A 27,455-nucleotide genomic window follows, 5' to 3' on the forward strand; every position below is an offset into this window, starting at 1 on the left:
AACCTGCTTGTTTCTCGAAAAGAGCTCGGGACTCAGATTTTCACAATAAATCAGATTTAACGTTTATTTAGAAGCGAAACTTATAAAATTTGATTTTGAAAATGAAAGTTGAACTGCATGTTGAATTCGGATGCTGAGTGGGATTCGTTTAAAGTGCCCACCTAACTTTTTATCGTTTTTTAAATGAAAATTTAAAAGTATTTTGAAAAAAAAATAAGTTGAAGAGGTTGTTTATAAGACACGACCGCAGAGTTAACGTAGAATACGACAGCCTGTCTTATGTCAATGTATTTCTTGGAATGAGTTTGGAAATACACTCAATTGGGGTTAAATAATTTATTGGTCTCTCTGCTCCAGATGACGTTTACCTCTATAGCCGACACCGGTAACGACAATGAACAACAGCAAAAGCTATGTGCAGCTATGCGGTTTAACTTGCTGCCGTATACAAAACAAGAATAAAATTCAATTGTTTTGAGGCTGTCTTTTGTATCAAGTTGCACAAAAATATCTTAATTTAGGCAGTGGCTATGAAGAGGCTATAGATGAGGGCAAATAGTGCATTCCCCATCTATAGAATAATAGTTCAAATAACCTGCATTTTAGAATAACGTAGATAATTTTACAACTGATTGCTGCAAATAGTAAAATTTGAGCGAAAAATATGATTCAGGCTCGCTAGCTCAAAAGATCTTCAGATGAACTTTAAGGCTTAGCTGAAGTCAAAAAAGGTTAATTGTGTTTGTCTATGCTATTTATAGACAGCTGAATATTTTTTTTCAACATGGCAAATTTTTTATTTTGTTCTGAATGATTTACAGTGATAATTGAATTCAACATGAGGTGATTTATTTGCAATTATATATGAAAATTTTAATCGCTATACACTGAGGTCTTTTTACGCGGGTTATTTTTATGCGGTTTTTTTATATGCGACTTTATTACGCGATTTTTTACAATAATGCGGATTATTTTTACGCGGTTTTTTTAAATAACGCGGATTGTTTTTACGCGATTTGGAAGATTATTTTTACGCGGTATTGAATAAGTTTAGTATAGGTAAATCCAATAAAGTAAAAATCAATCGTATGGTTCATGACAATAAGATATTCTGTTTTATGAATCTAAATAATGCATTTTTTTTAATATATTTGCTGTTATTATCAAAAATTAGGCAATTTCCATTGATTCGGGAAGAAGGAACAAAACTACATTATTAATTGTATTACGATACTAGTCAGGGTCGTTGAGATTAGTTACCGATTAATTATTATAAAAAAGTTATAGTCATGTTCTTCAATGAATTTCCATTTTAGAAGCAGTAAAAACTCATTTTGTGTGTTTCGTTACCATTTTATATCATTTTCAAGTTTATATTTACTTACGTGGCATTATTTTTATTCGGATCTCATTATTGAATGGAATTTTTTTACGCGATTTTTTAAAATAACGCGGTTTTTTTATACGCGGATTTTTTCAACGCGGTACAACCAACCGCATAAAAAAAGACCCCAGTGTACTACTAGCCACACACGCTAAAAACATACATAGACACGCTAGACATGCACACGCTGTATAGCAAACCACGCAAGCTATATAGCAAGCCACACACGCTATAAACATGCACACACGCGCTACAGGCATGCATACACGCTATAAACATACACACACGCTATACAGCTAGAAACACACGCTATGTAGTAATTTACGCACGCTAGCCACACGCTATATAGAAAGCCCCACACGCCATATAGCAAGCCACACAAGCTACAGAGCAAGCCACGTTCGCTAGCCACACACCTTATATAGCTAGCGACACACGCTATAGATATTCACACACGTTTTGTGCACATACCCTATATACTGCCGTGAGATGACAAAGTGACGTAGAGGCCTTTTTTTCGAATATGGGTTTCTCATGGCGATTTGTTCATTATTCGAAGACCTATCTTTTGCTATCTTTCTTTTCACTGTTACCTTTTCGTACGTTGCATAAAATCAAAAAAACAAAGTGACGTGGGCACCCATTTCAATACAAAAGTGGCGAGAAATTCATTCGTTTTTGGGGCGTACTGGAAAACTGACCACTTGGATCTACGTCACAATGTCAAATCACGGCAGTATATACTTACGCTGGATGATGGTGGCTTCTCAAACCATCTGGTGTTGCGAGTCTCTTTCAGTTTCGGGTTGTATTCACCCAACGATATCTACATTGGATTACCACTGGTGGGGTCCAACTCAGATCGATGGGAAGCCGAACTGAAAGAGGTAGGAACTGCAGCTAACCACTACTACCGCCGCTGTTGCCCGCTGCTGATCCTAAACTGATTTGCTTGAGGAGAAACAGTCTCTTATATAGCCCAAAGAGTGCATTCCCGACTAACTAGGTACTCCATTCTGTCTTCCTTTTTAGGGAAAGGCAGCAAGCGACCAATCAAGAGTCGACATTTGTGTTTCGACAATGTTCATCAATTTTCAATAGCACAATAGTTCGAACAATCAGATTACAATCTTCTGCATTTGTACGGGTGCTTAAATGATTTTCCAATCGACGATTTTCGTGACGTTCTCGATGTTTTCGGTTTTGAAATTGGAGCCCTGTATTGAAGTTGGGTTCCTGTGTATGTTGCCGTAAGACGTATTCTACGTCAAAAAAGTTACCTATTTAAAAATGATTCAAAGTATTGCCCATCGATAACTACAGCTTTGTCTCATCTTTCGGGTACAGCACGAATACCATTACGTGGCTTCCCATGAATGGCTTGTTTTTTCTATGTTTTCATATGAGTAGTACTACTGATAAGCCAGACCATGTGCCATCGAACGGAACAGGTCGGACGGTGCAACGTATAGTGAATATGGTGAATTAGGGAGGACTTCTCATTAGAGTGTTTCTATGTACACGCAAAAGTTCAAGCTTTAGTCATCCAATGTGTCCTTTCAATTCGCACAGAATTTGCTCTGACTTCACACAACCAATGCGTGATACGCATAACGCAAAAGTTGTACAAGGAATACATTGACAGAGATCAAAATCAGAATATGTATCATATACACAAAAATCGTAATGTCTCGATAAACTTCGGCTTCGGGCGCTCAAAAAACCGTTCTTTACTTTCGCGAGCCGGTACGTACCAACGTCTTGGGCATCCCTAAGAATCGTCAGCAACCGAACAGCCAATAGCGAGCCTTGTTGCCGCGGAAGTTATTGACGCTGGTGCCAGTAACGCAGAACCGAATGCATGTGAATGAAACCAGAGTCATAATTAAATGCAAAATGTTCTGGACTAATCCCATGATTTTGTTTATTGTTAATGATTGAATGATGTTTTCAAATGACCAGATTCATGAAAGTGAATCGATCATGCAATAATTTCTTCGATGGAATCAGTACCCAACTTATCAGTATTGATTGCTGGTTGCACTGTTTTAACGATGCCAACCTTCTGAACATCGGCTGATGCTTTATAAGTGTAGTGGTTTGGAGCTGCGCAATACATTCAAAATACGCTAGAGCATCAAATGCGTTATGCCCAACGCACATGCGTTGTACTGGTTCCAATTTTAATCAGTAAATGCGCTAATTTCGCTCATAAATGATATGGTTACGCACACACCAACTTTTGCGTGTAAGTTTGAAAGGCCTTAAGCAGTATAAAACCGAGCGTTGTCATGCGTAAAATCACTTATTCGTGCCTTCGCTCATATTGTGGCCTTTTTTCGAGCTGTGTTAGGACTAATCTCAAGGAAAGTTTCGTTCACTTTCAACATCTCATAATAAATAATACCAACCTGGTCCCACACACAGCTTAACCATAGCAGCGAGTAATTTGAACGAGCCGACAACGTAGAAGCATGACCAGTAGAGGGACACGGTTAAATGGGAAAAAAGCGATGGTGTTATTTTTCGCACCCATGCAATTTTCGTGTCGATGGGTCGATCGGTGTAACTATATTTTCGCGCCCAATCTTTTAAGTTGCCATACGATTTTATATGGGAAAAATCCATATTTTAAAAACTTATTCTCTAGAGATGTCCAGTTTACTCCCGACAATATATCGATACATGATACTTGTAGAAAATTTTCCTGGGAAAAACTCTTCCTAAGACCATAATGCACTACGATGCTTGTAGGAAAAGTTATTCACCCCAAACTGATTGAATATCTGACGAACGGCTTGCCATTGAATTTTTCCGGCAACACTACTACAGCATGCTGCTATTGCAAACGTGCTTACGGATGAGAAATAATTTCACATGGAAGTAAGCTTGAAAGTGTAGTTTTTGCTCATAGTATCTTCAGATCAGCCTCCAAGATAAATTTTACAAGACATCATTGATGATGATAGAATTTGCAACAGCAGCATGCTGCAGCAGTATTGCTAGTAAAATTCAACGGTGAGCCGTTCGTCAGACATTCAATCAGTTTGGGGTGAATAACTTTTTTACAAGCATCGTAGTGCCTTACGGTATTCAGAAACGTCTTTCCCAGGAAAATTTCCTCATGTTGCCAGCCATGCGAAAAATTTTGAGGATCTATACAAAAAGAGGGTTTCGAAAATATTTATTAATGATCTGCGTAATCAAGTAACGTTTTCTAATTGATTTATATAATGAAAAAAATAAAAAAAATAAGTTAAAGAAAACTAAAAGTTTAATTAAAAACCTAACATAATATCAAAAAATTATTATATTAATAAAAAACAAAAACTCGAAAAAACATTTGAAAAAATTTCAAAAAATTTCAAAATTAAGTGAAAATAAATAAAAGGAATAACATATAGATAAAACCATATTAGAAAAATTTTTAGTTTTTTTTAAATGTTTTCATTACGTTACATAAAAAATAACTACACGACATAAGGTAAATTACCAATTCTCGTCAGTTTATGTCGGTTTTAAACTGTCATCCTTCTTTAGTAAGCTGCCTAATTTCAGCTATTATTTTTCTATCATGCTTTTCTACATTTTATCATAGTGGAAACATAAAAAAAAGTCACAAAAAGTTCAACGGATCTTCTTAATTTAATTGTAAAAAAGTTACTACAGTTCTTTTTTAGTCAACTCATTTCTATTGTAGTCATCGCATTTAAAATCAATTTTGTTCAAATCGGTGGTGTAGCTTCTGAGATAATGATGTTTTATAAAATTTACATTTTAGTGCATAACCTTTAAAATAAAAATCCGATTACAATGAAATTCAATAGGGTCTAATGAGGTAACTAGACCTTTCTATTGCAATTAATTTCATGAAAATCGGCTCAGTTAGCTTTGAGAAAAGTGGATGAGATTGGGAGAGGGGTACACACACATACACAAACACATGGACACACATACACACACATACAGAAAATGCACACATACAGATACGACATTCGGCCCTTCTGAGCACTTTTATACTTTTAGTTTTTACAGTGATTGCTATACCTTTCTAGGAGAAAGGCAAAAAGGCAAACAGTAATACTTCTCGCAAATAAAAGTTTTTTTCCACAAAATCAAATACTTTCGTTTACTACACAATTCAGCTCGTTTCATCATGTTTAGGTATAGACCGTTCCGATAATTATAAATATACTTACGATCAACCGTCATTTCAAATAACGTGCAGTATTCAACCAAACGTTGGCTGCGTCCTGTTGTTCACATCCAGAAGAAACAGATGCTGTCATTTTTTTTTAACATTTAGTGCGCAATTTCGAAAATGCGTAGCCTTTCTCCCGAGCAAAGAAAGTGAATTGTGCACAAATGGGGCACCGTAAGTGGTCTTTCTATAAGAACATTAGCCAGAGAAGAAGGTATAAGTGTCGGAGCAGTTCAAACCGCATTGCGGAAGTATTGTGAAGAGTGCACATTTACTGATGCCCCAAGACGTGGTAGAAAACCCGGGCCTGTTGATCCCACAATGGACAAAAAGGTTAAGGAATACTACAAGCGGCATCCTTCAGTATCAGTACGAGATGTGGCGAGAAAGCTTGGAATCTCGGCGAGTAACGTTATGCGTGTCAAGGGAAAAATGGGTCTGCAGACCCGTCGGAAGCAGAAGCAGCCAAAACGAAATCCAAAACAAGCTGAATCGGTGAAACCGAGAGCTCGGAAGCTTTATGACAAACTTCTGACCAACAAAATGGGGTGTGTTATCATGGATGACGAAACCTACATAAACCTGGACTATAATACTCTGCCAGGACCGCAATTTTATACATCACCGAAGAGAAAGGATGTCCCTGGACCAGTGAAAGCCATATACACCGAAAAATTCGGCAAGAAGGTAATGGTTTGGCAGGCCATTTGTGAATGTGGGAAAATATCTCGTCCATTAATTACGAATGACACAATGAATGGTAAAATTTTCGCGAAAGAGTGTTTGCAGAAAAGGTTGTTACCCATGGTTAAGCAGCATAACAATCCTTCAATCTTTTGGCCCGATCTTGCTTCCTGCCATTACTCTAAGGATGCACTAGGGTGGTATAACACAAATAATGTCACATGTGTCCCAAGGGAGATGAATCCTCCAAACTGCCCTGAAATTCGCCCTATTGAAACTTTTTGGGCTTTGACCAAGGCAAAGCTGAGGAAATATGTCAAACCAGCGGACAATGTTGAAAAATTTAAAAAAGATTGGCTTAAAGTGGTAAAAATGGTCGGAGAACACACTGTGCAAAAGCTTATGAGTAGTGTTAAGAGAAAAGTTAGAGAACTTGCGTATCCTACGAAAAATAATCCCAACTTGAATTGAAACTGGAAAGAAAACACTTATTATCTATATTTCAGAATAAAATGACCCGAAAAATCCTGTATTTTTTGTTTTATTCAAGAAAGAAGATGTATTTATAATTTTCGGAACAGTCTATAAGTCAAAATCGATCAGTACTTACTGCTGATGTCATCTAATAGTAAGAACTTAGAATTGAGCTCCAGACGTCATTTAAAAATTCAAGATGGCGACTTCCGATTCCTGGAAAATAGTCTTAAATGGCCTTTCAATAAAAGTATTCCTGGCATCGTTATGACCCCTAAGGGTCGAAAATAGGTGTCACTTTGGACTGTAAGGTGGCATCTTCCAGTTTCTGGAAAGTGACTTAAAATAGCCAATATGGGTATTTTTCGGAACAGGATGATCCAGAGGCCGAAAGTTAACTTCAACAATTTCGAAATCCAATATGGAGATTTTTTTGGTGGGAAATAGACACTAGAGACCAAATTCCATTCAACATGGTTAAGTAGTCCTACGTAAAACTTGCGATCGTGTTTTGCGCACAACGTATTTCTTTCTTATTCTTTTCTTTTTTTTGTTTCCTAGTTTATCCCTACTGTCTCTTTTCGAGAAACGTTCTTTACTGGTTTCGTTCTTGTTATCTCTATATTGTTTTATCGTCATTTTTTTTTACTTTTAATTTTTCCTGCCGTTTCTTCCCCTCTCTTTTACTTTTGTATCTTATTTTTCCCTGTGCTGTGTCTTCCCTGCTCCTGTTTTCTTTCTATTGTGTTATTTCCACCACCATTTTTTCCCCAAATATCCTTCTTTCTGCTTTTTAGCGACGATTTATTTTCAATTAGCGATTCAGCAATTTTGGTTAGTGAACTGTTAATCGAACCGTTAATTGTTGATTCGATAAATTTGTAGAGAAGTGGAAAAAAGTATGTTTACGAAACTGTAAATGGCAGATGGCACTCATAAAATGCTTAGGATGATGACCTAGCTTTAGCGACAGTTACTTTCGCATGTTTCATTCAGTTAGTTCGATAGCCTCTTTCGCGATATCGGACATGCGATGCTTAGCGACTTTGACGCGCTTGGCGTCCGATCCCACGGAAAACTCGTACAGGTTCGGTCCAACGGTTAACCCAAGAGCATCGCAAACGCAAACAGACTCGACAAACCTTCGTTGTAGGTTATAATGGCTACATCAGCCGCAATATCTACTATAGTCTTACCGCTAGAGCTCGTTTTTAGAGCAATTGACCACACTATAGCATTGAAGGACTCGTTACTATTTTGAGAATACGCACCCAAGTAGCGTGGCAGAAGGTTGTCGGAGCTGAATTCTTTATAAATGCTTGTATTGCCTTGAAAACATCCTCATATATCGGACTCTTGTGCTCGTATGTTGCAAGAGTACCAAGCGCTTTACTGCGCTGCCAAGAACACCAAGAGTCTACTCCGATGGGACACTTCTCGTGCGACATTTTATGATATAATGTTGATCAAATTTCATTCCACATATTTTCAACTGAATCGGAGGTACACCTAATTGAAAGTCCGTAGTAAAATGTAAGTTAATCTATTAATTTTCCCGGCAATTATTCAGGTCCACAAACACTACACTTCAAATTGGAACACACTGACAACCTCTTTTGCCAAGGCTAGCTCGATCTCGAGAGAAAGACTTTAAAACTTTCCTTCTCGAGGGTAACTTTCTGACATCGATCAGGGATGCAGATGGCTCTGGTATAAACTTTCCTAAAATAAGGTTAGATTTTTATTAGTTATTAACTTACAATGTGTGTGTGAAGAGGACAGGCTGGCTGCTGGATCTGCCTCGGATGACGACTCGGGGTTCTGGTTATGGCGGGTGATCTGCTTCGGGTAACTGGTTGGGCTGGTTCTGTCGGGTGAACGATGGATAAAATTCACTCCTTAACTCTCGCCGCAGTGCTGTTGCGTTACTTGACGCTACTCTCGGGGGTGGAGCGACTGCTGTTTTCAGGGTATTCTTCGTCACTTACCACGGTGACTAAACCGTACCTTTCCGTCGCAATCGTGGAGATGCAGAGATAAATTTGGTCTCCGATAATAACGACTGTGACACCTCCGTCATTACAATCTCCTGCTTCACCCTAACGATCATAAGAGCGTGGCTGGCACCGTCATGGATCTATAAAAGCAGAAACTACCGAATTGTTGTACATTGAAGATGGTGATCTAATCCCAAGTAGCCGGTGGTTCTCTGTGCAACTTTACTAGCTCAAATTCATCATGAAGGAGCGACTACGAAATGTGCGGTCGTCAAGCTCAAGCTCAAACTAAAGATAAAAGACACCTTTTGTATGCATAACTCTTAAATGCCTGAACCGAATTCCACCAAAGTTGACATACGAGTTCCTTTTACAAAGGAGTTTAAAGGCCCAGTTACACACACGGCGTAATGAAGCTTTCTCCATACAAAATAGAAGGCGTGATGACGAACACACCTTCTATTTTGTATGGAGAAGGCGTCATTATGCCGTGTGCGTATCTGGGCCTTAAAATTAATTGAAAACGAGGAGGGGCTACGAGAATCAAAAAATTGATATCCTACGTCATCTTAAAATTCAATTCAAGACTTTTGGTTTGTGCAAGGCTTTGTAAAACAATACTGATATCTACAGCCAGGACTACACCCAGAAATTTAAAATAAATTGAAATAAAATCCAAGATGGCGTCTATCGATATCTAGAAAGCTTTTAGAAGGTGATAAAAATGTAAAATATTCTCGAATAATTATGTTTTCAGAATTTCAAGACGACTACTTCCAGTTTGCGGTAAGCCAAAAACACTAACCTGCAAAACAATGTCTAAGAGATCGATAGAGATGGTATTTCAAAACATCCATAGCTTTTCAAAACAAAAATTTGCTTTGATCGAATTTTGAACGATTGCTTGCTTTCAGCGGCCACCACTTATGAACACGTTTCATGACATATTTTTTGCATAATTTGCTAACGGAGAGCCCAATCTAGCAATTTGGATGAAAAATACGTATAACAAAGTTGTTAGAGCCGAACTATTACCGAATAAAAATTTGATCAAGAACATCAACAAGATAAGGCGACATTTATAAATTGCGTCACAATTATCATGAAGAAGGGGAAGCGCTATTAAGAGTTACAAGTTGTTATATAGGGGAGGGAAGTAAGATCATCGTTACGTTGTCAAAAATATCTGGGAAGGTTATATTTTCTTCCAAAAACGAGTATTTTAATTCAGAAAATTCTTCTGCAGCGTCAGGGAATTTTTATGAGGAGGTAAGTAGTGGCGTTACATATTGTTACACATAGGGTGTTTGGGAGAAAAATTTTGAATCTGGTTTAAAATTTGAATATGAATGCGGAATTTAGAGAAATTGAGTTTAAAAAAATTCAGGGATCCGGATGTGTAGTGGAATTTATTAGTCCACTTGTATTAAGTTCAGGATCATTTGAAGATTGTCGTTTCGATTTAGCATAGTAGCAAACTTGATTATAACATCAATCAGTATCTAGATTTGAATTAGAATCTGAAACTGATTGTTCTTGTTATAAAATTTCGTTTAACTTAATTATAACTTATTTGTAAAGCGATGATTTTTTCAGAATTCCTCTAGATGTTATAATAAAAAGTTTTAGCGATGTTGGATCAAATTTAATTACATTCGATAGTAATTCTTCGTCTAGCAATGTATAGTTTTAAGGTGTTTCATTACTTACACACTATCCTCTTTAAAATGATTTTGGTTGCTAGCTGCTACCTTTGACGGATTTCACACCAACACGACCAGCTGTTAACAGTACCGTCTAAGCATTCAATAAAACTTTGAGAGTGTGGGGACCTATGAAACTTTTCATATATTTTTTCCTCGACTCTTATCCTTATCCGACTTATCCAGACTCATCTTTAGAAAAGGTTGAAGTTTCAAAAATTTGTTTATAAGTATATTTATCTGAAAAATGACAAGAATTAGAGCAAAGAGATAGCAGCGATTTTTCACATTTTTTGCTTCTGAACTCCTTCTGAGGCTTACATGCACTAAAATTCCTCTAAATTCGCTACAGCATTGACGAAAACAGTCGAAATACAACGTTTGTGATTGTAAAATAAATGAACTCCAATCGTTGCATCATCAGAATAACAAACACAAAATCAAAAGTTAGCTATGAAAAATTATCCTGTTTTCCTACCACAGATTGAACCTCTCAAATCTCAGCTCCTGCCTTGAAATTATAATGTTGTTTTCGGCCTAATTGGAATCAGTAGGTCAAAGCCTCAAACCACAAGCAGCTACGGATATCAATGTTTTACCGCCTGGTTCGGTTCACCATACCAGACAGGGATCTTTGCCGGCGATTTATTATCTGTCTCTTTATAACGGGTCTAGACTCATAAACATGAGCACAATTATAATTACTGGCTACCGTTTCCGAGCAAGACGCAGACCGAATAAGTTCCGCATCTTCTGCCTTGGCTCTCCGGATGGTACATGGCTATTGCTCAGGTATTGTCGCACACGACAATTTCTCAGGAAAGCAACCGTTCCGATTCAGTCAGCCATTCGTCTGTGAAACAGGTTGAATGTTGTACGCCTTTGTGCCTGCGCTGCCTGCAGACAGATCTGGCGGAACAGAATTCAACACGTCCCTAAGAGCGGACTTGAAGTGCGTCCGAAGTTGTACTGCATTCTGCTGCTACTGACGTTTATGCAGATGCAGGTATGGAAACGACAAACACTAAACGTGCTATCGGATGTCCTCTATCGGTCTTTATGGTTGAAATCCTGAAGCTTCGCAGATATACTGCCGATAACTGTCGTGCTTCCAAGCTAAGTTGTATGCATTGTTTGAAAAGTTGACTGCAGAAATAGTTTTTGTTTATCATTTTCTACGAGGGTTCTGAGATGGCAACGAGTCACTTTCAGGTACTGATGAAATGTTCGTTTGGCCATAGCTCAAGTGCAATAGGACACATGTTCCAATCGATTTCACGATCCAACGCGTTCATCGTTGTTTGGTGAGTTTAAAAGTTTTCAACCTGAAAGCTGAGGTTATTCGGCACGTACTCCAGAAATTGAGGTTAATTTATTTTTGCGAGTATGATTTTTTCTTCAAAGTAACATTTATTCAGAGCAAACAAACGATTTGCATTGTTTCGTTATTTAAACGCTTCTGTTTTGTGTAGATTGTTTTCCATTCCCTCAACAGGACCATTGTCACTCACTTGAGTTGGTTATTTTGGCTGGCTATAGCATCTAATTACCATCTCTTCTGTCCTGTTATTTCCAGACACGGTGAGAACGACGACGGCACCAGCGACGGCACCATGTCTGACCCACAGCAGCCACCGATAACGACTCCGCCCCGGCGGTGCAACGAACATCCAGCTCTGGCCGCAGCCGTCCTGCTCGGATCCGAGTCCTGTAAAAATTCGCCCAACGTGCCCCGCCGGTTGGAAGGTCACCTGCAGCTTCATCACCACAGCCTATTAGAAGGTGGCAGCCAGAGTGCACAAAGCTCTCCACTGCCGAACCGGCGGCTAGACAAATTGCAGGGTGTAATACGAGACAAAAGTTCGCCCCTGTGCGGTCGCCGAGGGGTCCATCAGGAGGAGATCGATTTTACCGATTCTCCCATCGTATCGAGAAGGTTTAATCAAGTGCAGGACTGCGTTTGTGCTGAAAAGCTACGTGCAACTGAAAGTTTCACCATTCCATGCGTGCATCGAATAGAGAGCGAATTTCCCAGAAATTCGACCCCACCGACGATGGGCATGCGGAAGCGGGTCGAGTCGGACTGCAGCTGTATGCGAAAAAACATCATCCGAAATCAGTTCGGTACCAGTTTGCTGAAGGGGGAGACAAGTGGGGCCAGCTCCTGCGAAAGTACGCCTCTACTGCGACGGAAGGAACCATTTTCACCTGGATCACCTGCCAAAGGGGTCCTAGGGGAACCGGGGATTTTCAGTTCACCGATGCACAGCAGCAAGCTGCCGTTGGATCACACAAATTACGGTGGTTTTGTAAGTCCGGCTAAAAGTGCACTGGGGGAACCGGGAGTCTTTAGTTCGCCGGCACGAAGTGTTTGCAGCGCAACGGGCGAAGAAATCGGTGACGGTGGTGAGATGCTGCTAGCCAACGATCAGACTATCGTGTCGGGATGGCTCAAGTTCCGGGATAACAAGAAGGTAGGTGACAAACTGGTCGATAAGGATTGCTGTATTGTTGGCCGGAAATTAATGGGCTTGGATTCGTTCCTGTGAAAGACAATGGTATGGTAATATTGCAAGCAATGGGTTGAGAACGCTACACTAGCAGGCTTAAAGCAATTCAAAGATTCGAATATTGAGCATTACATTAAAACCACTTTCACTTGTAACATTCAGAAAGATTTATTTCAGCACCGTTATCCCAATTGGCATGGCGTAGGACAATTTCTTCGAACTAAAAAAGATATTTGAAACAAATAATAATTCGCAGATAATTTCAATGCACATTTCAAAACCAATCTTACATTATCCAGGCTCAAAATGTATCTTTGACAAAAGAAAAACTGTCATCGTAAGATTTCGAATAGTTTGTCATAACCCTTTATTCCATACAAAGACCCCTGCAAAATGCAATGAAATAAAAAGTTCCCAATCTGGTGAAGCCTTGTGATAGCGTCGTTTTACCGCTAGCTGATATTCTATATCAACTATTGATCATACCGCACCAGATGTATGCATTCTTGTTTGCAATTGCATGTCGGCATCGAAGACGTGCGGAAAACTTTTGCTAGCTATCACACTGTCGTGCTGTGAAGCTCTTCCGGGGGAGTTGTTAAAAAGAAACATGTCTGCGATCCAGTGTTTACAGCGCACGGTAGGAATGAAACAGCTGAGCGAAAAACTTCCACCGTGGAAGACAAAAAATTGCTGCGGCACACCAAAAAGTTATTTCTGCTTTCTTGAGTACAGAAAGCTTAATAAAAGTTTATGCTCGAGCGGCAGTTCCCCGAGTAGGAATTATGATTTTCAACCAATAGTGCAAAGATCTTTGTCGGATTTGCTTTCAGACATTTTGAATGGTAAATTCCGAGCTAGACTGCGAGAGTACTTTAAAACGTATTTCGTAAGAGCAAGCTCAAGTTATTCGTTTCATAAAAATGTCTCTATATCAGTAACGCTTAAAGCATCTGCACCGGGGGTTGCATCCTTGTTGCGCTTTCCCTCTCGTTCCGAAGCTGAACGTGCCAACAAACAGTGTATTTATATGTTCATACATTTTTATTGATTCCTTTATGACGGTGAACTCAGAAATATAATCATATATGCAAACGTATATGAATAACTTCAAACGGAAAAGGCTTGTTTGGACGCTGGCTGTCGTCCCGGTTCGGGCCGCAAAGCAGGAACACAAGTTTGCAATCATAATCACATGGCAACGATGTCCTCATATCGTTTTATGGCGTCTTTATTATCGCATCAGAGAAGTACAAGCACACAAACCGTACCGTACCGTACCAGTTGCCAGTCCGAACCAGTCCCGCACTAGCAGCAGCCATTCACATTTGCCAGGATGCTTCCGGACGACGGGGATAACCGGGTACCGGGTCCATCAACATAATATGATAGATGGGTTTATTTATGGTCGTTGTATTACGAAAATAGCTGCATGTTTTCGCAACTCAGCACAGGAAAATCAGATTATGCTGGGGCGGTGAATAGAAAAATCCATGTTGGGTGATGTTCAACAAGGATGATTTTGTTTCATTGAGATATTTCAATTTGATTCAATTTCGATTCTGTGATATAGTAAACATTCAATGAGAAGCGCAGAAGACAATTGAATTATTTAGGATATTGAACTGCAACATAAAATCATGATTTTACTATGGATTTTCGATTTGAATCAATAAACTTTAGTTTGCTCGAGCCAAAAACAATGAAGCGATTTGTACTAAAGCAATCTAAAGATTGGATAAACGCAAATAATAATATCTATTTGAATCTTGTATTCCCTACTGATACTGAGTCTCGTCATATTCTTGTGACTGATCTGGCAATTACGAACCAAATTCATCTACTACGCAATGCAATTGACAATAAATAATGCTGCGCTACCTACGCGAACTGGAAATTGGGATATCCAAAAAGCTCCTGAACTTTGAATCATTGGATACGGCGTCCGTGAAGGCAGCATCAACGGTACTTTCATGGAGTAATATTTTCATTTTTCAAGACTATTTTGAGCGTCAAAAGTATTCTTATCAACAGTATGCAGCATTGTTGTTGGAATTTCCTAACTTTGTCATAGTTTTGAATTGTCGCCTTGAATATTCAACGAATGTTCAACGTCTTGTCGTTTAACTTCGTTACTATCTTACCATTTACGTAAGGTTTGTCTCTTGACAAAGAAACGAATCGGAATCGGAAAAATCCGTACCCAAAGTAGTTTTCATCGATAATAATCCGAGTTCTCTAAGTCAAACGGAGAGCTTTAAAAAGAATGTATTGGAATCAAACCGCAATGAATGTTGCAGCCTACAGAGATCTTCTTCAGATTTTCAAAGTGTAGCACAGAGAAACCTATGAAGTTTAAATCGATGGAATACAGGATGTAATGAACAAAAATCCCAAATCGTTCTGGAAATTTGTGTATAGCAGACTTAGAAACAGCGGAATGCTGAAAGTGATGAGGTATGGCAACCGATCTTCTTCCAACGAACAGGAAACCGCCGAACTTTTCACTTAATATTGCATAAAAGTTTATCGAATAACAACAACGAATAACAACGATGAAAAAAAAAAAAACCCGCCACTGATCTGCTGAAATTACGTTGAGAAGTAAGTCAACTGAACCGGACAGATTGCCAGTTAAGTTGGTGCAGAAATTCAAGGACGAACTCATTGAACCTCTTTCTTATATTTTCATTTCTCGTTGTCATCCGGTCATTTTCCACCCATCATATTAGAAGAAATGGGCACTTCTTAAAAAATGTTCTCGTTTGAACGCTGGGAGGGTGGCAATTGGTTGTTGGCATGGATTATTCAACAATCCAGCACTTTGGTATTTAACAATCGAGCACTTTTGATGTTCAATCAGGTGTCCCACAGGGTAGCCACGTGGGTCCATTGTCATCTGTAACGGTTATGAATGAATTACCAAGTTTCATATATCGAGCAATAGTACTAATTTACGCAGATGATGTGAACATTTCCCTACCACATAAAATCGCTAAAGATTGCAAACTGCGTCAATCAGATTGTTTATTGTTTATGGTTTATTGTTTATTGTTTATTAATTATTGTTTATTGTATATTATATATTGTTTATTGTTTATTGTTTATTGTTTATTGTTTATTGTTTATTGTTTATTGTTTATTGTTTATTGTTTATTGTTTATTGTTTATTGTTTATTGTTTATTGTTTATTGTTTATTGTTTATTGTTTATTGTTTATTGTTTATTGTTTATTGTTTATTGTTTATTGTTTATTGTTTATTGTTTATTGTTTATTGTTTATTGTTTATTGTTTATTGTTTATTGTTTATTGTTTATTGTTTATTGTTTATTGTTTATTGTTTATTGTTTATTGTTTATTGTTTATTGTTTATTGTTTATTGTTTATTGTTTATTGTTTATTGTTTATTGTTTATTGTTTATTGTTTATTGTTTATTGTTTATTGTTTATTGTTTATTGTTTATTGTTTATTGTTTATTGTTTATTGTTTATTGTTTATTGTTTATTGTTTATTGTTTATTGTTTATTGTTTATTGTTTATTGTTTATTGTTTATTGTTTATTGTTTATTGTTTATTGTTTATTGTTTATTGTTTATTGTTTATTGTTTATTGTTTATTGTTTATTGTTTATTGTTTATTGTTTATTGTTTATTGTTTATTGTTTATTGTTTATTGTTTATTGTTTATTGTTTATTGTTTATTGTTTATTGTTTATTGTTTATTGTTTATTGTTTATTGTTTATTGTTTATTGTTTATTGTTTATTGTTTATTGTTTATTGTTTATTGTTTATTGTTTATTGTTTATTGTTTATTGTTTATTGTTTATTGTTTATTGTTTATTGTTTATTGTTTATTGTTTATTGTTTATTGTTTATTGTTTATTGTTTATTGTTTATTGTTTATTGTTTATTGTTTATTGTTTATTGTTTATTGTTTATTGTTTATTGTTTATTGTTTATTGTTTATTGTTTATTGTTTATTGTTTATTGTTTATTGTTTATTGTTTATTGTTTATTGTTTATTGTTTATTCATCCGACAATTACCGTCTTAATGAATGTAAATTAAGAACTATCTAAACCTAACAGACATAAATTAATTAAAATAGTCTAGTTGCGAGCAATTTCCGTTTGTAGAAAATAGATGTAATTCCAAAATCAAAAATTTTACACGTTTTGTTGAAGGTGCGTATAATCCTGGTGACTGGTTCGAAATACCCGAACTCAGAACGATGGAACGGTGTTACAAACATTTCGTCGAGTGACCTGCGTTGAATTCTTCTAGGAGCGTTAAAAGAAAATTCACTCAAAAGATCCGGGCAGTCAATTTCTTGCTGAATTGCAATTGCTTGCTGAACTCTTCTTCTTTTTTCAAGGGTAGCAATTCCCAACAGATTGCAACGGTGTTCATAAGGTGGAAGATTGAGCCTGTCCGTCCAAGGAAATCTACGGAGTGCGAATCGAACAAAACGCCTCTGTAGCCGTTCAATCCTGTCAATCCAGGTGGTTTGATATGGCGCCCACGCTGCAGCGGACGATTCAACAATGGATCTTACTAATGCAAAGTACAATGATTTTAAACAGTGCACATCGGTGAAATCTTTTGAAACTTTCATCAGAAATCCCAGTTGACGACTTGCACAATCAATAATATTGGCTCGATGTGGCTCGAAAGTCAATTTTTCGTCAAGCAGTACACCAAGGACATTAATTTCGTTGACACGACCTAGAGGTGTACGTCCAATTGTATAGGTAGCTTTTATGGGATTGCTACCACGATGAAACGAAATAACAGCACATTTCAAAAAAAAAATCTTCAAAAATCTTCAAATCATCGGCATAGAACAGCTTACAACCAATTCCAAGACGAGCTGCGACATCATTGATCTACACAGTTTTGGGAGATTCGTTGATGGAAATGGACTTAGTATAAAGGCTAGTAAATGCTCTATCATAACGTACATCATAGGACTCCGACCAAAATTATTTGACCATATGCTAGGACCTTCCATATTTAAACGCGTTGAGAATGTTCAAGAACTGGGTGCGACAAAACTCGTCAGAATCCTCGACTCTGTGAAACTTTTGACTTTGTGGAATCTTTTTTCTCGGTAGAATTTTGGATTTTCTGGAATCCTGGACTAGTAGAAACTTTCGGCTCTGTGAAATTTTTAACTTCAATGAATTCAATGAAATTCAATTCAATGAAATCTTCGGCTTCGGTGAAACTTTGCCTTGTTGGAATCTTTGACTCTGTGTTATTTTTGATCTGTAGAATCTATCACTCTGTGGAATCTTTGACTGTGTGGAATTTTTAACTCGATGATATTTCTCAGTATGTGGAATATTTGACTCAGTGGACCTTTGTTTTGTGGAATCTTCAACTCATTGGAATTGTTGAGTTTGTGAAATCTTTTACTGCGTGCAATGTTTGACTCTCTGGAATTCATGACTCTTAAAATCTCTGATTGTGTTGAATCTTTAACTCTCTAGAATTTTTGAATTTGTGGAATTTTTGGCTCCACGGAATATTTACTCTGTGAAGCTCTTGCCTCATTAAAAGCTCTGTGAATCCTTGACACTGTGGAATACTTAACTCTGTGGAATCTTTATCTCGTTGAAATTATTGACACTTTGGAATTGTTGATTTTGAGGAATGTTTGACTCATTGGAATCATTAACTGTTCGGAATCTTAGACTCTGTGGAATCTCTGACTCTTTGGAATCTTCGCTTTGTGGAATATCTGACACCTTTAAATCTTTTATTCTGAGGAATCGTTAACTTGTTTTAACTTTTCACTCTGTGAAATGTTTGATTTGTTGGAATCTATGACTCTAAGAAATTTTTGACTTTGTGGAATCTTTGAATCCGTGGAACCTGTGATTTTGCAGAATCTTTGACTCTGAGGAATCTTGCTTTTTGGAGTCCTCAACTTATTAGAATCCTCGATTCTGTGGAATATTTGACTCTATTGAATCTTCAAGTCATTAGAATCTTTGACTCATTGGAATCTTTGACTCTAAGGAATCTGTAACTCTGTCTGGATGTCAAAAAGTGTTCCCAATCTAAAAGATTTATAACACCAAACGAGAATCATTCGAAGAAACTCCTAGAGCTCAACAAAAGATCTCTTTGTACATACGTCGGCCAAGTAACGGGGCACTGTCCGAGTAGATATCATTTAAAGAACATTGACCGGGTTCAGTATGATATCTGTCGCTTTTGTAATATGGAAAGCGAGACATCGGAACATCTGCTGTGCAGTTGTGGTGCATTATGTAAACGCAGATCAAGGTTTCTTGGCAGTGGCTGTTTACAGCCCAAAGAGATTTGGTCTTCGAATCATGGGAAGGTGATTGGCTTCATAAACCATATTTCACCTGACTGGGAGCGTGTCGGTGCAGGTACCTGATCACTCAACAATAGTGGTCATTGTATTTTGCAAGGGGACACGTATAGCAATTGACTGGGATATATTACAAAAGTTTACATCAATGGACAACGTAATTCTAATTCCCTAACAAAAAAAAAACTCTGTGAAACCTTTGACTTTGTGGAATCTCTGGCTCAGCGGAATCATTGACTCTTTGGCCTTTAAATAGAATCTTTGACTTTTCGAAATTTTTTACTTTGTAGAACACAGATCTAAGAGTTTTTGAATTTGTGGATTCTATGACTCGACCGAATCAGAAACGACAGAATATGGTTAGTTGTTAGAAATTTCTAAATCGCTGGAATCTTTGGAAATTTTGATTTTTTAGAATCTTCGATTCCCTGGAATCATTGTTTATACGGAAACTTTGACTCTATGGAATCGTTGACTCGCCAGAATCTTTGACTCTGTAGAATTTTTGACTCTGTGAATTATTTGACTTTTGTTATCTTCGACCTCTGGACTCCTTGACTTTTAAACTCGTTGCTTTTAGTACGTTTTTATATTATAATGTTTGGCTATTTGATATGTATTTATTGTTGACTCTTTTATTATTTGGCTCTTTACATTTTTTACCTTAAGCTTTTGATTTTGTTGAGCATGAGCATGAGCATGAGCATGATTGACCGCCCGCGGTTGCTACTCCGTTATTGCCAGATCAGCTGTAATTACACAGAGAACCAATGGATGATGCTTGGGATAAACATTCATCCTCAATGTGTAAAAACAGGTGACCTTAATCTTTATATTAGGCAATACCAGCGCCGGCCGCATCCGAATGCAGGTCAAAGAAGGAGTGTGTATGGGAATATGTTGACGTGATACTCGCTTTATTGGAAGCTGAGAACACCTCTGCACTTCCACGAGAAATCACTGGGATGTTTGAGTAAAGGGTAAGGTTTGCAGCAGGTTTCGTTTTGGTAAACGATGCGCTGAGTTCTAATACCGGGTTCATAATAACAAATATCGCACGTACGAGTTCATTATATCTTCTACGGAAATCATAACGCGATCCGAACTCATTCCGGTTGATGATGTAACACCGCAAAAATAAAGCGCACGCGAGGATACCGGACCTATAACCTAATCAAGACAGACTCAAATATTCGAAAATATGTTTATGAAGTCATTATGCAACTACCGAAACGTATCTCTCACTGATTTATCTCAGCTGACTACACAATGTTACGAAGCAACCAGATATGCATTAACCAAAAACAAGAAAAAAGTAAATATATAGACCCTCAACACATACTGCAAGCGGTCAGCAAGAGAGCTTCAAAAATAGCCTATTTGCTTGGCCTTCGCCGTTAGAATCGAACGAAAAAAAAATAACAGGAGGGTGCAAAGCCACGACCGCAAGGTTGAAGTAGAATACTTTTACAAGAAAGTTGACCCGGCTGCTTGCGTGTCAGTCATTTTTCCTAGTGAATAAACGTTGACTAATCAGATCAATCGAATTTCGCGCTTCAACAAGGATTGACCATTTTCAATAATATAGTAAGTTGCTTGCCATGGTTGGGGCTTAACAATTTTTAAATTTTGAGATGAAATTTTTTCGGATGTTGTGCTCATGAATGAAGGAAAAGATAATTCAGTACGTTCTGAAACATGAAAATAAAGTGAAATTTATACTTTTTACAAACTTAAAAATGTAAATTAACTCAATAGAAAACATTAACGCTTTAATCATCAGGTTATTTTATCCTGAAAAGGACAATTCGTTGTTCAATTTAATATCGAATAAGATGCCGATCACATCTTTGCATTATCACTGACAGTGCAAACAAAGTATTCCTTGTGATAGAATAAACAATGAAATGCTGATATAACACGCACAACTAGACGGCTCACGTGTTATCAAATGAGGCAATTTTTCATTGAATGCATTCACTAGTGCCCAATATCGCACAGAGATGGCATTTCACTATATTGCCTCACTGCATCAGCCGCTATCGATGCTGAGATCCGCTGCAACTAGTTCGCTATCCATAGCCATGCCACAGTTGTGGCCGCTATACGCTGCCATTGGTGTCCGCTGGCCTAGCTGCTATAGTTGCTGGGATCCGCTGCAAATAGTGCGCTATACATTGCTAAGCCACAGCTGTGGCCGCTTTCCGCCATTGCTGGTATCCACTGCACTGCTAGTGCTGCTGCTAAGGGAGGACGACTGGTGTTGTCGCTGTCTAGAACTATTATGAGCGGCTTCAACTGAAACAGGCTTTTATATCGGGATAAAAAACTTATCGATAGTTATCGATAGGAGTAAGAAATCATCGATAACTATCGATACCTATATCAGCCGATATTTCCCATACTTACTCATATTCTGACAAAGAGCACATTTCAAATTGCAAGGTCTATGTTTCTGTCGACTGTGCTTGGGAAGCAATCATTTTTTTTCACACAACATTTATTTGACACGGCACAATACAAGGGAAGCAACCATGTTAACGACCAATCAGATCAATCGAATTTTGCGCTTCAACAAGGACTGACCATTTTCAAAAATATAGCAAGTTGGTTGTCATGATTGGGGCTTGTTTTTAAATTTTGATTATGCGAAAAATTGATTTTTATGCAGATAATAAAATTTTCGGCTGTCGTGTTCATGACTAAACGAAAAGATAGTTCAGTACGTTCTGAGACACGGAGATAAAGTAAAATTTATAACTTTTTCAAATTTAAAAATCTGAATTAACTCATTAGAAAACATTAACTCTTCAATCAAGTTTTATTTCATCCTGAAAAGGACAATTTGTTGTTCGTTTTTATATCGGATAAGATGCCGATCACATCTTTGCATTATCACTGACAGTGCGAATAAAGTATTCCTTGTGATAAAATAAACAGTGATAAGCTGATATAACACTCAAAACTAGACGGCTCACGTGTTTTCAAAATAAGTCAACTTTTCATTGAATGCATTCACTAGTGCCCAATATCGCACAGAGACGGCATTTCACTATATTGCCTCACTGCATCAGCCGCTATCGATGCTGAGATTCGCTGCAACTAGTTCGCTATCCATAGCCATGCCACAGTTGTGGCCGCTATACGCTGCCATTGGTATCCACTGTCCCTGCATCAGCTGGCCCAGCTGCTATCGTTGTTGGAATCCGCTGCAACTAGTGCGCTATCCATTGCTACGCCACAGCTGTGGCCGCTTTCCGACATCGCTGGTATCCACTGCACTGCTACCCGAAAAATATAACATAAAAAAAACCTTAAAAGTTACAGTAATTGTACATAGTTTCACCATAATTTAACTATGTGTTTCATTGTAAATACCTCATTTTTACAGTAAATATCATTGTCCAGAACAATAAAAAACATTGTATTTGCCTTTTTTACCAAGAAAAACCTTAACCTCTCCAGCTGGTCTCGAGGTACGATGCTGGCCTAACAAGCCAGTCGTCGTAGGTTCGAGTCTTGACTCGTGAGAGACTGTTAGTGTCAATAGGTTCGTAGCGCTAGCCCCGCAATTGTCCTGTACACTTAACGGTTGGCTGCGAAGTCTGTGTATAGAAAACAGAAGGTCAAGTTCCGAATCGGAATGTAGCACCAAGGCTTTTCTTTTATTTACCATGAAAAAGGGGGGTTGTTATGTATCTTAAAGGCATTTTTCCAGGCATTTTTCCCATACATTTAGAAGTCACCGGCAATGTTTTTCGTGGTAAAATTATTGTCGGTGGTAGATTCAACAACAAAAAACATTGTTAGAATATTGTAATAACAAAAAAACGTTCACAAGCTTACAGTAAGAATACATTGTTTTTTTATGGTTACAACAAAAAATATTGTCCATTTACTGTTTTCACCACAAAATACATCTTAATTTTTTTCGGGTAGTGCTGCTGCTAAGGGAGGACAACTGGTGTTGTCGCTGTCTAGAACTATTCTGAGCGGCTTCGGCTGACACAGGCTCTTATATAGCCCAAATAGCATGTTTTAAATTGCAAGGTATATGATTCTGTTGACCGTGCTTGGGAAGCAATCATATAACCACCAATCAGAGGTCGAGTTTTTCGTTTTGACAAGGCTTGACTATTTTCAGTAGTGCAATAAATAGTGTGAATAATAAATTTACAATTATCTTCTTTTGGGACGAATCTTAGAAGATTTTCCAATCTACTGCTGCAAGAACGAAGGAAATCCATCGATTGCTAACCGATTTATTAGCATTTGAAATTGGACATATTTTTCACTTTTTTCGGTTTTAGATTTTCATTTCACATCCCTATGTAGCCGAACTTCCTGAGAGAAGTATTCTACTTCAAAAGTCATATCTTCATAGATCAAGTTTGGACAACCTGTAAACAATTTTTTTCAAAGTTTACAAAAATACTTGAAATAACATTATCTTTCAATTTAGCACTTTGAGCAACTTGGCTTTTGCAACATAGATTTTTTAAGTAATCCTACTCTTTAAACTATTCTTTCATTTTGGCTGTATAACTTTTTCGTTAATTGTTGCCTTAATAAATTCTTGAAATTTCAACTTCTTGGCTGATGAACCTTTTAATTTTTAGGTTTTGCGATTCTTTGATATTTTATCTTGTCTAAATTTTGACTTTTGAATTTTTACACTCTGTTATTTTTTCACTCTTTTTTATTTTTGCACTTCTTGACTTCAAGATTCTTCGATTCTTTTTTGACTTTCCTACTTTTTATTTGTTTAATTGTAATGCTGAATTTTTTTGGTTTGAATATTTTAACTTTGAATTGTTTTTCTTTTTCACTTTAGACGATAAATTTTTAATGTTTTAACTTAAAAACGTTCTGATTTTCTTATCTTTTTGGCATTTCGCCGTTTTTGCATTTTGATCTTTTTTTTTTTGTTCAGACAACATTTGTTTGACACGGCACAATACAAATTAATGTTTTACGGAGCCAATAAAATCTAATTCTTCATGGTCTAAAATATGTTATAAGCTGAAGAAAAATTTTTTATCCTCGCTGCCGACTACGAGCTGAAACTAAATCTAATACTAAAACTAACCAGGTTTTTTTATCCGAGATTCGTTGTTAAATGGGCACCTTGATGCCTAAATGATGCTATAAATATGAAGCATGTATGGCAAGTTTCGCTGAGCGAGGATATCAAGAACTGGCAAATAGAGCTGTATTTTAGACTCTCGTATGTAACTCTTGATTTCGATGTCTGATTTTTTTGTAAATATCATCATTTTATATTCTTCTTTTTGCGACACGTAGTTTTGTTGTCGTTGTTCTTGAAAATTTTTGCTTTTAAACTAACAAATTGCAGATTTTCTTCAATGTTTGACTCTCAAATTTTTCAATGATTTCGAAACCCTTATAATCTATAATAATTTTACAATTTAAAAAAAAATTCTATCTCTTTCAATTGCTGTTTCACGCAATTTTGAATAATGTTTCGATAAGTTCTCAAAATCTAGTTTTAAAAGTAGCATTATTTACGTTGAAGAATATTGAATCTCTCACTCAGATCTGATTCAAAACGATTAGTAAGCATACATCTATAATAGAAATAAATCAGTTTGTTTTGTATTGTACTTTAAATGTATTTAATTATTTGTCATCTTTTTTCAATGATTTCAAATATCGAAGTGTAATTTGGGGAATAAAAACAGTACCCGATATAAATATTTTGGCGTTAGCGCTAGTAATCTCGTTACCTGCACCAGATTTAATTTACAAATCCTCTCAACTTACCCAGCTCTTCGCCATTGCTACAATTCAATCTCTCAACAACCTAAACCCAGCATCCACTCGAAATTACCCGCCTTCTGTCTACGGTTCTAATTGTTTCCCTCCTACCACCGCAACGCAATGTGTTCGAAATTTTCCGCAATATTGAATTTTCAACTAGCATAACGCAAGCCACTAATCATCGCGACAGTGCCTAACCACTTGGTTAGCCGCATTTCCATTTATCATTTGTCAGCAGAGCGGAGGAAAGCCGGCGTTTTCCATCAGCCCAGCAGGTTGTAACTCGCAAATTTTCCATTAGTCGGCAATTTCTGCGACCCCCGGACTTCGCAGACATTTTACGAGATTCTCGACTTGTGTTGTGTTGTCTCTCTTCAGTCAACAAGCGAGTCGCGAGGCCTTCTTGTTCGTTTCGCTTCCTGAAACTTTCGAAGCGATGCAGCGCCACGCAGGAGGGGGACTGGGAAAAATGCAAAAGTCAAGTGAAATAATTAATCACACAACCCCGGCGTATCATTTTGATTGGATTAATTTTTCTGCACTTTTCCCATTCCAAAGATGCTGCCGAAAATTACCGGGAACGGAATCATTCTTATTTTTGTTTCATGTTTTTTCAGCTCTTTTGTGCTAGGGCTGTTTGGGGAATTTATTTTCTTTCTGAATAGAGTCTAGAAGAAATAAAACAAGTAAAAGTAAGCCCACTTACCACGACGAACCTTCCTCTCCGTACCATAATCATGCGTAAAGACGAATTTGCGCTGAGCTAATGTAAATAAGGCAAAGTGGAAGTCATTTTTATTACATTTACTTTACTCATTAGAGCTTTGTTATTAACTTTCTGCTTTCATTCCGACGGCGACTTCACCATCAAGTCGCTTTTTATCAACGCCATCATAGCGAAAGGAGTTCATTAATATCAATTTAAATTGCGCCATCAAGAAGTTTTCAAAGAAAAGCGTCGTCTCATGGAATGATTGACGCTGCTTCCTGGGCGGAACTGAATGCCGCTTCGGTTCGTTAGGATTCCATCAAACCAGCGAAATCCGTCTGCCGGTTTGACGGTATCCTACCTGTTGTTACAGAGATAGCCTCCGTAGGGACAATCATCAACCCTCCCCCCCCATCACGATCTATTTGGGTGCTGATTCGATTGCGGTCACGAGTTAAATTCAATACGCTCGGAAGGAACGCGAATGTTGAATGCCAATGCAAGACTTCCGAGAACAGGCCGCCGGAAGGCTCGGCTTATCGTCAAAGCACGACCTGGCAGGCCAGTGAATGCAATGTAATCAGAAATGCATTAGAGCCCTAACAAGGGGCAGACAAAAGTTGATAATTTCCCGTCGCCGATAATCACCTTCACCTGGCTGCAGTGATGATTGGAAGTGACGAAAGCCATTTGCATCGCTGCGTTCCAGCTTCCGGGTTATGTTATCTCACACTTTAATCAACATCGCCACCTTTTACACAGCACGGGGCGGCCTGTTCGTCCTTTCCCGATGGCGATGGCGTAATGGATTGCACCGTTGAAATGTTTCTTAATGCCCGATGCATTTTTGCGAAGAGCTCGATTTTACAACAGCTAACATGTTTCACGAAACATCAGCTCTCAAAAATATCAATTTAATTTGTTTTACATACATTCAAACCAAATCAGGCCAACGTAGGATATCTCATCTAAATTGGCATAATTTAATGAACTCCCTGGCGGGTGGTTTCTAACCAAAGCCGGCAAGATAAAGAGGCGTGCAAAATCATCAGATTGCAACCCTCTTCGTGTTTCCTGCTGTCAGTAGGGGCTTCACTTTTGTTAGACTAGGTAACAAATGCAAAGTTGATATTCTGCCTGAAATCCTACCCAACCAACGCATTGCCCGCCAGGACACCGGGAAGCTACCAGATAAAAGAAAATTTTCCACCATATCGGTCGGATGGTCGATCGCTCGGTTGGCCAATGTTCGGTAGTGAGTGGAGACATTCCTTCCCACTTGCAGCGCTGACAAGTGAAATAGAAGCTCTCCATTCGCAAGGGGGAAAATGATTGCATTTCGTTACCGAATCAATCCATACATTTACAATCTAAATGCAAATCAACGGGATTCAAGCGTGTGACTACGGAAAGAATGTGGCAGTCCAACTCTATAGCAATCGGATAACGGGTGCACAAACAAACACACGGAGCCACCACGGGGCTCAAAGCTGACATCCAGATGTGAGAGCGAAAACATCATCCGAAAGCAAAGAAACAAATCGTCAGATAAAAGAGCAGTACATACTATCCCTAGTTTTGGAGGGCTTTCCAGGCAGAAGAAACAGCGCTGAGATTCGGTATCCTTTCCAAGACGGTTCGTAGTTCGTACCTGCCAGGGGGGGA

At 37.8% G+C, this 27,455-nt stretch overlaps 1 protein-coding gene across 1 annotated transcript in view; it reads left to right on the forward strand.

The window, feature by feature from the left end:
* LOC129720431 (uncharacterized) overlaps window positions 1-27,455 on the forward strand; it is a 323,854-nt gene that overhangs the window by 122,284 nt on the left and 174,115 nt on the right. Inside the window, exon 2 of the mRNA XM_055671913.1 lies at window positions 12,020-12,917. Within this exon, the coding sequence (XP_055527888.1) occupies window positions 12,057-12,917 (861 nt within the window). The 5' untranslated portion in view covers window positions 12,020-12,056. The remainder of the gene's footprint in view (window positions 1-12,019; window positions 12,918-27,455) is intronic.

Source organism: Wyeomyia smithii, chromosome 2 (assembly GCF_029784165.1).
Source record: "Wyeomyia smithii strain HCP4-BCI-WySm-NY-G18 chromosome 2, ASM2978416v1, whole genome shotgun sequence".
Lineage (NCBI taxonomy): Eukaryota > Metazoa > Arthropoda > Insecta > Diptera > Culicidae > Wyeomyia > Wyeomyia smithii.